Raw genomic sequence first — 13,111 nt, forward strand, 5'->3', positions numbered from 1 at the left:
CAGTGTTAATGGATTGCCAGTAGATCTGCATAAATGTCATTTCATGTTGCGCTATTCAACTTTATCAGCAGTATTTGCAAATTAAACAAATTGCCACAAATTCTTTATCTCCAAATCAAGCATAGCAATGACAGTGACAGAAAAGATGATGTTTTATAAGGTGTTTTCTTTTTCCAGACAACTTTGTCAAACTCTCTTGCTTTAGTAGGCCGGGAGAGAAAAGGAATTATATAAGTCAGCATGTACAGCTTCCAGCACCCTGGCACACAGAGTATTTGTAGAATTTGCCAGTGCCTATTTTGCCTTGATAACAAGGTAATATGTCACACACATCAATGTGGCAAAAATACAACATTGCTTCCCTGTAGTTTTGAATGAGAATTTATCCTTGAGGCAAGTTGTTTAGAAGAAAAGCAGTAGCATGTGATCAACATACTGGCCAATGTTTGAGCAAAAGTATGAGAAGTTCCGCATGTCAAATCATCTACCATTGCATCTTATCAACTCCTCAAAGAAACTGCAAATATCATATTACTGTGGTGTGCTTTGTGCAACACTGCGTATCATTTCGGGAGGAATTTACTTTTTAACCAAGGGAAATAGGATCTGAGTTCTTACATAAGTGTTGATGCATTAATTTTCTGTCTTTTGGAGGGTGTATAAGAACATCTTACCAATGACATAGCTGTAGAAGAATAATGAAAAGGATCATTTTGGGAAAAAATAAAGCAAGGAGTACTGTGTACATGGTTTCTAATGGTCCACAAACATGAGGTTCTACTCCCACTTTTTCGTGGGGATTGAATGTGTTGATGGTTGTGTATAATCTATTTACTGTGTAGATCCAGGGTTTGAATATTTAAAATAGCATTCAGTGTTATGATCATGTCTCCTCAGATGTTAGTTACATTCAGACAGTGATCTCTTACTTCAAGAATAGCTACCTTCGAGGATAGACTCGTAGTTAGGCACTGTCATCATGTGAGTGAGCATCATACTCCCTGTTCAGACGCAAGCCAGTTTATAAATACCAAAACTCAATAAAAAAAACAACATATAAATAATCATTGTATAGCTTACAGACCATTCAGGTGGTAATCTGGACCGATCTGGAAAATGTCGTATTATTGATGCACAATTTCCCACTGTGCGGGTTCTGAGAGGAATATATGGTCACCTTTCGTGCATGCTCACATAAGCCCCGCCCAGTTCTATTGTTCTAATGTACTTCTATGGTCACCATACGTTCAGACGTTCACGGAATGCTGATTCGTTATCAAGTTCTAGTTCGAAACGATGCTCTGACCATTGTTTTGTTATATGTCGTTTCGCTGTATGTCATTTCTAAGTCAGCGTTCAGACATGTAAATTCATCATATAGCTTTACCGTTTGGTAGAGCAATAACATTTTAGTATATATATATATATTTTTTTTTTTTCTTCTTTTTTTTTTTTTTTTTTTTTTTCATCTGAACACCCTGTTAGTTAGGGGGCTAGAGCGTATCCTCGGAAGATAGCTATCCTCCAGGTTAGGGATCACCATCTGAACATAATTATTGTGTCCCTGGTGGAAGATCAGTGGCTGGCATACTGCTTCAGAAGGGTGAATGGCCAATACTACTATTACTAGCCCCAGCCACTGTCCAGATACCATAAAAGCTCTGATTTACATCCTTTGGAATTCGGTGCTCCCTCTACCATCAAATCCTTTCCACCATTACGATTTGAAAGAGACAGGAAACTTTGAAGTGAGTCGAATAGAGAATGTTATCAAACTTTGATGATTAGTGTCACAGTAGCTCAGGTCTTTGATATTTAAGACAAGCTTGGGAGCTCTTCTGTTTACATAGAAAATATATGCATTCCTGGATTTGAAGCCTAGCAAAGGCTGGTTGGTAGATTGTGCCCACTACAGCCTTCAATGCGAGGCTATGTGAAATTGGCCATAAAAAAGAACAAAATAGGAATGCAGAGAAAGGGTTATAATCATTGCATACAGACCATTGAAAATGCCTGTCAAACAGAACAGTACATTTCAGATCTCCCCTCCCATTTTCTCCTACCTCCCATTACGTATTCCTGGAAGGAGGGCTGAGCCATTCAAGCTGCCAGTAAAAATCATACAGAGGTTGCTAAGCAACTGTGACAAAACTACCTCAAACATTGCAAAAGAATAATTTGGGAAATATTACAATTGTCAATTATTTTGTGATCAGTCTATTTAGTTGGTGTGAAAATTAGATTTTGTGAATAGTTTAGCAACTACTGGTGATCATTTCTTCCCACTTGTTGAGGATGGGCTGATTTTGCTACAACAGGCATTCCCATAGATACCTGCCAGAGTATAGGGCCTACTTGTGACTCGTCTTCAACGGGTTAGCATTACAGCCACAGTGTGTACTGTAGAAAGCTAAGCCAATATGTAGGGCCTACATTTAATGAAAATGATTTTCATTAGATAGATTTTTCAGGATGTTGCAAGAGCATTTGACCTAACTTTTCCTGAAGGCATGAATAATTACTCTTTCTTTAATTATGTCTGTCGCAAATTGAGGGAATGAGTACCTATTGTAGATAGAAATGTTTATTTTTTCTTAATTTTCTTACGTCATTGTACTATTCATTTTGATTTTGGGAAACAGCCCATTCAGTGGAGCCCGTGATCTGTAGGTGAAGTTTTCAACTTGTTCATCCAAACAATAGGGTATTTAAGACCCCTGTGGTTTTCTATAGAAAAACAAATGTAAATCTTTATCCTGCCCTCATGTGCTTCATTTTGGTTATCATTGTTCCTGTGTGGTTACCACGTATTGTCAGACTCATGGCATCAAATCATGACAATGAAGTCATATACTGATGTTTGTCTTGCAACCTATCAGCTCTGTAGGATCATGAATACACAGCAAAATGAGGAAGAGGACTATTTAGATTTATTTCTTATTGTAAAATTTAGCGACCAAGCAAACAATTGGGGGAAGAAATGGAGTAAAACGTCAATGGTGCTACGTCATCTAGGAGTGCATACAACCATGCTTCCTGTTTACCTTCCTTAATTCTGTGTTCATTTCGTGGGAAAATGCTACTGACCTTTTATTTCTATTTAGTTCATGCTTTCTTGTGCTCTGTAAATGTTGCTATGACAATTATTCTGTTAGCTGTTGGGGGGGGGGGGGTGGGTGTAAATATTAGGCAGGGATTTTTTTTTTTCAGACTTGCATTCCTTGTATCCTATGTGATGAAGCCATAATATATGGATAATATGGTTTTCATTTCTACAGAGTTATTCTTGTACATATTCAATTTTCAGACAAAAATTAGGCAATTACATTAGGCTCCTACCTAAATGTTATGCATCAATTTCAAAGTCATATATACAACACCAATAGATAGTGATTTTTTGTTTCTCATGTTCTCCAGTGGAATCAAATTTAATCCATTGAGGATGAAGCTGATTTTGCTATAACACGTTTCCCTGTAGACACCTGCCCAAGTATACTCAGGACTAGTCGTCAACAGGTTGAAATACATCATGAAATTTTAGAAATAAGAGAGTAAGTTTTATATGTTTTTATAAAACAGTGAAATTTGCTGCACCACCCCAAACTAGATTGATCATGAACTGAACTAGTACTCCAGGCTTTAACCTGTAGCAGGACATTGTGGAGTGATTTGTGTTATAAAGATGATTTTCCTGATCTTTTTTTTTTTTTTTTTCTTTGGTCATCCAAGATAGCACTCTCTGAAGCATGGCTGGAAACTAAATCAGATTTGCATTTAGGGCCTACCATACCTCGTATTGATTTCCATTTAATGAGATCAATGAATGCATGAATGAATAATTATATGATGTAAGCGTGAGAGTGATGTTCACTCTGATGTCGGCTTTTTGAAAGGATGAAAGAATGAAGCTGTGTGCTAATCATTGATTGATTCAATTGCTCAAAACGGTATGCATGTGCATGAGTGAGTAATTGATATGTTGACCAATTGAATAGGTAATTGGTATTTGGTTGATTAGTCAATGCTTGTAGAACAAATACATATGTCGTGGCCATACAGCGGTTATCCATGGCAAGCAAAGAGTGGAATATTGATCAGAGTGGTCTTATATTGGCGTCATTTTGAATATTCATGACTTGCGGTACTTATAGAAGAAAAGTTTGTTCGAAGATAATGTGGGACAGACGTTGAGTGAAATTCAGCTTGCTTCGTCAGTATGTATCCTTAAATCAGGGACATTATTTGTGACAGTTTAATGCTGTAGGCTTTCGTCATAGCTGTTTTCTTGTATTGATGTTGACAATGTATAGACAGGTTTAGGGATGGTGTGTGTCCTACGTGCAATTTTCCTTTCATTTCTACATAAATCGAAACCTTTTTAAGCATACTCTGCAGCCAGTTTTGATAAGATTTGCAATTAGTTTTTATTGCACTTTTTTTGCTCATGAATGCAATAATTTGCTAACAACATTACTTTACATATTATTGATCAAATGCTCATTTAATTTCTATGTCACTTTTACAATGTTATTACTGTCAGAGCATGAATTACTCTTACAATTATGTGGCTGCTCATTTTTTTAATTCACCAGGTTTTGTTTTAGCCATTACTATAATATCTGATGATTCATCATGTATAAACTCTTTTGTAGTTTCCCTTTCTTTCTTTTTCTTTTACTTCTAAGAATATGCGAGAGACACTTATCAGTTTATACCATAATTAAACCTATAAAAATGGTCAAGGAGAATTATCAAAAGACAATGGTTATACAGGGTTTTAACAGAGCTAGTACTGATTTGTCAAACCAAATATACAATTTTAAAATGTGATGACAGATTTTTTTTTTTTTTTTTCAGAAGAGGAATGTTTGGTTCTAGGGAAATTATCATTTTGTTTTAAAGCAAAAAGCAAACAAACAGACAAACAAACAACAACAAACCAAAAAATTACTATTAGTGTCACCAAAAACATCTTTTGGTGAAATATTTGTATGTTATTAATGTGTTCTTTTTTTCATCTCTTCTGTTCACTGCAGCCCCAAGAAGCCATAGACCCTCAGTCCCACACATTCAAAACTCGGGTGTTCAGAAACCCTCACAGCTGTGGTGTCTGTAAAGAAATCATATGGAACGAAGGACGGTCCTGCAGAGGTGAGTTGAAAGCAACTGCCAGGGGCACACAGTCTGTTTTTTTCCCATTGTCACACAAGTAATTGAATAAAACCTCAGATGAAAGTCCAAAGGCTGTACACATACTAATTGATTATTTGATTTATTGATTGATTTTAGTCATCTATAATTTGAAATAGAGCTCATTCCCTACATTGCCAAATGAGTAGCATCACCTTCATGTAATGGGTCATGAAATTGATTACTGTATACACCATAATAGCCAGTCTAATTTTTCATGTATTGGGACTTCTGAACAATATCAGGAGTGGTTAAATTCACGATTGTGGAGTACAGAGCAGAACAGAGAAGTGTATGCATGCATTCACATTCATGTCTGGATCAGAGTTAATATTTTTGCGTGTTTTTAAATTTACATTTAGCATCCAACTCACAAAATTTGTGAAAATGAAAACCGCGCAAAATATTTGCCATATACGGTATTATACAGCGTATTTCTGTCTGACCATATGATAGTAATACTGAGTAAGTTCCGTAATGTGAAAAAAAAAGTTAAACATAACAGCTTTGTAAACATGTTTGTATTGTGGTCAAGATTACCAACATACAAATAAAGGAAGGAGGAAGATGTGCTAAAGGAGATAATCTTATCATTTGAAATAGAAACGAGGATACTCGGATGTAAATATCTCTTACACCATTATCATGAAAAGTGATATTCTCACATGATAATGCAGCGGCAAACAATACCCTAAACAGTGTTGCAAGATTTTGATAGAAAGAGAGATTTATTGTAGAATTCTAAGGATAAATCAGCTGTCTGGAGGAGAAACAATGTGCTAAAATCAGTTCTTTCCATTTCAAGAATATTTTTGATGAGATGAATAAATGTCATGATGAAAAATCAAGTTTGAGTGCAAACTTAGTAACCATAGAGACATATAGTCCTAAGTAAATATTCTCTTTGACTTTATGTGTGTTTTTACTGTCTCTAATTTGAGCCAAAACTGTTGTTTCATGTGAGACAGTTCCATGATAGAATTATGTGTATGTTTTCTGATATATAGTGTAAACAGAGCAGCTCAGTTCTCAATCATCCATTCATGCTTTTACACTGCACTGAATGTCATATTATCCCATTGACACATTCAAACAGAAACTCAAGATTCACCTATTTGAAGAACAATATGAGTATGCAATTCATGAATTATTTCAACTTGTAATTTGCTTTAATGTATGTGTATGTTTTGTTTGTTGATTGTTAATGTTTTTTTAATATAATCTCTGAGTATATCTTGAACAGTTCAGTGCTTCAAAACACTTTTGTAATGGGCACCATACATTTTTTTTTTCATATCATCATTTTCTTTATTTTCCTTTATCTGACTGCAGGGTGTAGATTTGCTTGCCACAAACGGTGTGAGTATAAGGTAAGAGACAAATTATCTTTTTCAAAGGAAATTTTGCATTTCAAATTACGTATTCCTCTCATATACTGATATGATATGATATGATATGATATGATAAGCCACCCTCTCCCCACCCCCCCCCCCAGTACCTTTAGGTGTTTGTCATGAAATGAGGTACACAAATCCTCACAGTCTTCGAAGAAAAGAAGGTGTCTCACTTGGAACTTGAGCAAAAAACAGAAAGAGACATCAGAAATAGATGGATGAGAAAGTGTGTCAAAGAAATGTTTTTGAAAGGGAATATTCTTGTTTTTCCTCTTTCCTGCCTCTGAAGAAGTCAAAACCATATAGAAAGGGAGCCGGTATATTGTTTTGGCGGGGTGTGAGTTAGATAATGATGAGCGCTATGTGTGAAAAAAAAAATGCTCTAAAAATAGCTCTTGTGACATATACCCTTGACAGGTTGTGGCCTCATTTGGTCAACCTTTCTGATTTCCAACAAATTTTGTCTGAATATGATGATTGGCAGTTGATGCCAGAAAAGCCTGTTCCAGCCTTAATGATGTCATGTGGAGGGTATTCATTGACTCCCTGTTGTAAAAGATGGCATATTGAGCAAACCAGGATATGGATGGTATACATCAATTTTTGCATTGCCAATGAACCCTACGTTCAAGTTATTGGGTGGTTAGTTGCTTTTACCGCAGATGCTTCAAACACCCAACAAACAAACAAACACCAGGACAGACAGTAAGATGTTCTAATCCTTAATTACCTATCTAACTGGAATTTTGACATCTATAATCTATATTGTTTTTGTTGAATTAGGGTCTGTTCTACCTTCTTTTTTTAAAGGCTTTACTTTGTAGTGGCAAACATTACAAAGATGCCATAATATTGTGGATGTAGTACTAGCAAAAATGCTCATATCAGGGAGGTGGTTATACTCTCTCGCCTGTAGCTCCAGGAAGTGCATGTAGTAAAGATCAAGGGAAAGAAGAACAGGGACCATTCAGTAATGAATTGATCTATTTTCAATATGTTTTCATGATTTCAGCAAACACAGCTTGCTTTTACACTTAAAGGAGTTGTGTGTACTTGACTCATGTAACTAAAATGTTGAGAAATGTGTTTAATAAACTTGATAACAACAAATCCTTTTCTAAATATGAAATCCTTTATGATATCCATATGATATCAGTAGTATCTATGTGCAATGAAAGGATACTTTTTCACATGAAAACACACTAAAGGAGTATCATTTTCAGAAGTATTGATTAAATGTGATTGTTCATGGTTTCAAGCCAACATATTTGACATGCGGAATGAGATCTAGGGGCTGTTGATGCTTCTGTGCACATGTGTTACCAGTATCAGTGCATTGTTAAGGGTGAAACGTGTGTGCTGTTTCAATTAGAGGTAATGGCATTAAGCAGGCTTTACAGATGTATGGAGGGGGATTGTGAATGTCCTCATTAAACTGAATCCAGGGGCCAATTCATAGACTGCTTGTTGCTTTGGATAAATGCGTTGAGCGTGTGGATGGTATATTTTGATGAGGAAGTGATATTGTTGACTGTATTTGCAATTCATGTTGACCACTGCATGTCCCTGATAGCGTAATTTCCAATTTGTCACAGTGTAGCTGGGGAAATATTAGACTGTAGTCGGTGATTATCCTGGAGGAAGGTCTTGAGAGATTTGTATTGTCAGGCAAATTACTTTAGAAGGACACTGCTGTCTGCTTACATCATATATGGATGTTTTGAAAAGAATAAACAAGACATAAGATTGCGAAAACATGTGACATTGTCTGAAGGTAGAGGAAACTTGCAAATCATTCCTAGACAAAGTCTGGTAATATCATTTTATCTTAAGCAGGTTTGATGTGTATACAAGTATTTAGATTTGGAAAAATGTTTAATGTGAAACATGCCTATAGGAATGCTTATACATATATGGCAAAGTGTTATTAATGTAAAATTTGTTTTGTATTTATCAAAGCATCATTTTAATGCCCTGATCATTACCCTCCTGGTGTGGAATCCCTTTTTTTTAACATAATATGTGCAATGATACATTTGTTTTATCATTCTTTTTTGAGATTCTTAGTTCAGAGTTGAAAATGCAGAACACATTGTAGATTTGACATAAAAATGTGATGAAGGATTTATGGTCAGCTATGCTGATAATGAACATATTATTTCTATTGAACATATTACTTTTGAACATATTACTTTATTGAATATACATGTATTACTTTTTATTGAACATATTACTTACTATGAACATATTACTTTTATTGGTCAGGGCGCAATTTCTGCAAAAAACCCACAACCAGTTCAATAAAACCACCCCCCCCCCCAAAAAAAAAAAAGGGGGGGGGGGAGAAAAAACAGAGAGTGATTTTGACACATTCAATCAAAGCTTCACTGTCACAAGATTGACCCTTCTTTTTTCATCTTTTGTACCTTTTCCTCAAGAGCTTACTAACAAGGATTCCTGACATTGTTGTGAAGTATCTTTGTCACTACACCAGACATTCTTGAAATTCCACACATTGTGTCCATCCCTGGAGAGACTAGCTTGCTATGTGGCTTGAATTTTTGTTGACAAGGAGGGGCTATTTACTCCTTCAAATTCACTTGAGACCAGGAGACGAACTTTCTTAAATATTCATACTTATACTGACCATCAGGATTATTGCTTCAACTTTTTACAGTACTTGTTTAACCTAAATATCAAAAAGAATGTATAATCATAAGCATAATTCTCCTTTGAAGCACTACATGCATAAATTACATGTGTTGCCCACAAAAGCATTTATATTACATGCAACACTATGAATTGTGAATACCATAGTGTACTTATGATATGTACATCACAACAAACAAACAAACAAACAAACAAGCAAACAAACAAACAAGCAAAACAAATCACAAACTGTTGTATTTTATGTAGTATGTTCAGGATAACTTAATGCATTCTGACTATTTGTTGACACTTTTTTCATATGACTGTTAGTACTCAATTTTGCTTTTTTTTCTTTTTTATTTATGTAATTGATTTATTCGTTTCAATTTATACAATCTGAACCTTTTTTCCTCTACCTCACTGAAATTTTAGTTCTTTTACATTTGCCATGTGCATATAGGATATACTTTTTTAATTAATGAACATTAAAAAAAAGCCAAACTAAGTGAAGATTTGCATGCAGAACAACTGGGAGATTTTTTTTTTTTTTTTTTGTATGCTGTTATTGCCAGGGATGTAAGGGAAAGGGTTACTATTGATAAGTTTGTATGTATGTTTGATGCTGTTGTGGTGCGGAGGTTGGTCTTGGAAAACATCTGCTTGGTAGCATGTCATGACTGATTAGCTTGGATAAAGTGTGTAGTTTCATTTCTTGAGCCGCTCTATTATTAGCATGGAGGATGATATTCCCACTGATTTGTCGCCAGAGCATGCCTCAAATATCATTCATGCCACCAGTATGTTGCACGAAGTAGAAGCCAAGAACCAAAACATGTCTCCCGCTCCACGAGCACAACGTGGAGTTACTTATCTCAGCTCCGCATCGTCTACGGTGCTTGCCTCCTCTCCTGTGATCTGCGGCAAACATACCTCACCTGATTAAAAGGTCGGACGCGCCACGCGCCTTCCATATTACCGTCCCCACAAATCTTGCATCCCACGTCAGCGGCGTCGACTCCAATAAAGTTGCGCCATGGGTTGATGGCACTCATTAATGTCTGTCGTGGGGGGGGGGGGGGTTAAAGATAGAGATCAGCAGGTACTGAATGAAGAAAAACTTCTGTGAGCTAAAAAAGGGTAGGCAGATAGACTGAAGCAGAAATTCAGTGGAATATATGGAGGTTATATAAGACAAAATAGACACAGGGAAGACAAAGTGAGCAGACAGTACTAGATGGGTGGGGTGTACCACAAGTGACTCAAGAAGAAATATCAGAAAGAGATAATGTGTGTGTGTGTGTGTGTGTTTATGAAAAAAAAATGATGGTATAGTTTTGGTTGAGATGGGGATTCAAGTTTTAACTTTTTGCAAGATAATTAGAAACAACTTCTATGAAATATTAAAGAGCATACAGTTCCAAGGGGAATTAAAAGATTTATTTGATGAAAAATCAGTTTTGAAATGGCTGAGATAACCAAAAACAGAGTAAAACAAAGTGGTCTGATAGGAAGTGCATCCCATCACCTTTTATTGTAGGACTACTTTGTTTTACTATGTTTTTGGATATCTCAGCCATTTCATAACCGATTTTCATCAAATAAACTTGCCATTCTTCTTAGAATTATACGCACTTTAATATTTCACGTAAGTTGTTTCTAATTATTTCGCAAAAAGTTAAAACAAGAATCCCCATCTCAACCAAAAATATATACCATCCTTCTAAAGCGAAAAATAGATATAAATAGTGAAGGGGAGAGAGAAAGTATATTTATGAAAAAAAGGAGCATATTAAGAGGGAAAGAGAGAGTATGTATATAAGAGAGTTGTCTTTTCAGTTACTGAAAAAGAAGAGAGAGAGAGAGGGAGAGAATGTGTGTATGTGTGAAAAGTGCCAGCGGAGTAGTAAGAGATATTTAACAGTTTTAAGAGAATTCTTAGAGAAAAGTTGGGGGTTGGGCAGGAGTCAGGAGGGATAAATGATTGTAGGTGGAAGGAATGGGAGATGATAAACAAAGTTGATGTGGAGCATTACAGCTTGTCACGTTGAGTTTCCAGTCTAGTCGGCAGGTGAGAAGAAAAGTTTCGACAGATGGCAAACTTCTAGCACAGATAGAATTCAAAGAACAGAGAGGTTTAAGAGAGGAGAAAGAGAATTGTGAAATTTGTGGAGGAAGAAAAAGGTGGTAGGGAAGCTAAGCAGAAGTGATGCTATTGATTGCTTTCTGTCACTGTGGGATATTCAAGTTTATAAGCTTGCAAGTATAGATAAGATTGTCATGAAAGAAGCAACTACACCTAAACAAGGTATTGAGTTTTCTATTCTCCATTCATTTTGCTTTTAGAGAAAGTATGTCATAGAATCTCATGTCATATTCTAACATATATGGCATGGTATTAAATGTACATTTTGACAATAATAATAGTATTATCATTATTGTTATCATCATGGCTGTTGTTATTGTTACTGTCATTATCTAATCATTATCATTGTCTTATTGCTGCTTTTACTATAACTGCTATCACAAAATGTGCATAATCATCAGATGTTCAGATACAAAAATTGGTAGCTGCATTTTTAATTCACCTGCTCACATGATGTCTTCAGATCCAGATTTTTTTCTTCTTCAGACAAGATATTTTAAATAAACACGTGACTTAACTATTGAATAAGATGTTTAAAAAGTTTAGTATTTGTGATAAAAAAAATAGTTTTCTTAATCAAAGGTACAATAATAAACACATATAAATGTAGTGGTAGGGAAGTAAAGGTCTTTTAAATATAGTGGTACAATTGTAGTTAAGTAAAAGTCTTTTGAATATCAGAGGATCTTGAAATCCTTGAAGAGAGATTTTTATTTTGAAGATAGCATTTTGGCATTGAAAGGATTAAAGCTTGTGATCTGGATTGATTGATAGGCGAATTGGAAAGACGAAGCTTTTGGAGCAAGCTGTGGGTGGTCCAATCAACATACTTTCTGAGAAAGAAGCTCATCACTTTATGTTCTACATGTTTGACAGTATGGGGGAGGGGAGAACGGGGGCAGGAATACAATCTTACTGCTTTACCACAAAATGTATAGCCAAGCATGAGTATGTATTTGTAAATAGAACACTCAGTTGAATATGTGATTATGATTATGATGATGAAAATGACAGTGAAGATGATGATGAATATGTGTGTGTGCGTGTGTAATATGCTGATTACAATTCATGATTACATCTGAGGCAAATTGGCATTGTCCTTTCAAAATTGGGTTGTCTGCAACCCAATACCAGTTCAATTATTTCAGCCCAACAAATGTGGAATTTTAAGCAAGTAAATTGACAAAGATCAACTATCAAGAATAACTGGAGGTCCAGAGGGTTATAACATGTTAAGTTTGTTTTCGTAGATCATGTGAGTGACAAGGTTTTCTTCATACATCGAGAAACAGAATGAAATCATTGTAATTTAAAAAAAAAAAATCCCTGGTCTCGGTGATGTCACACATTTTTATTATATAAGGAACTTCAAATAGAGCCGGAAGGTCGCTCTTTTCTGTGTATTCTATATCAAAGTGATATCTTTGCCTTTTTGTACAGTTTAAGGCCATGTGACTCTGAAGCAGCTAATTCCCCCTTAACATCACCCACATATGAAGAGTTTAAACAGAAAATATTATATGTCTGCTTCTATCATTATGAGGTATTTGAGATTAAAGCTGCTGAAAAGCAAAGAAAGTAATTCTAAGAATATATGTGATTATTTTAATATCTTCAAAAATACTTCCTTTTATGTAACTAGTGCAGTTTCATTGAAAAGATCAATTTTTCTGTATTTTGTGATGACCTCACTGAGAAAAAACAAACAAACAAAAAACTTTGAAAATGCTGTTTA

At 35.4% G+C, this 13,111-nt stretch overlaps 1 protein-coding gene across 1 annotated transcript in view; it reads left to right on the forward strand.

The window, feature by feature from the left end:
• LOC139717935 (tensin-1-like) overlaps positions 1-13,111 on the forward strand; it is a 126,452-nt gene that overhangs the window by 54,732 nt on the left and 58,609 nt on the right. Inside the window, exons 3-4 of the mRNA XM_071629420.1 lie at positions 5,037-5,151; positions 6,523-6,560. Coding sequence (XP_071485521.1) covers positions 5,037-5,151; positions 6,523-6,560 — 153 coding nt within the window. The remainder of the gene's footprint in view (positions 1-5,036; positions 5,152-6,522; positions 6,561-13,111) is intronic.

This window comes from Diadema antillarum, unplaced genomic scaffold (genome assembly GCF_040938485.1).
Source record: "Diadema antillarum isolate AM-2024a unplaced genomic scaffold, OU_Dant_1.0 scf00000086, whole genome shotgun sequence".
Classification (NCBI taxonomy): domain Eukaryota; kingdom Metazoa; phylum Echinodermata; class Echinoidea; order Diadematoida; family Diadematidae; genus Diadema; species Diadema antillarum.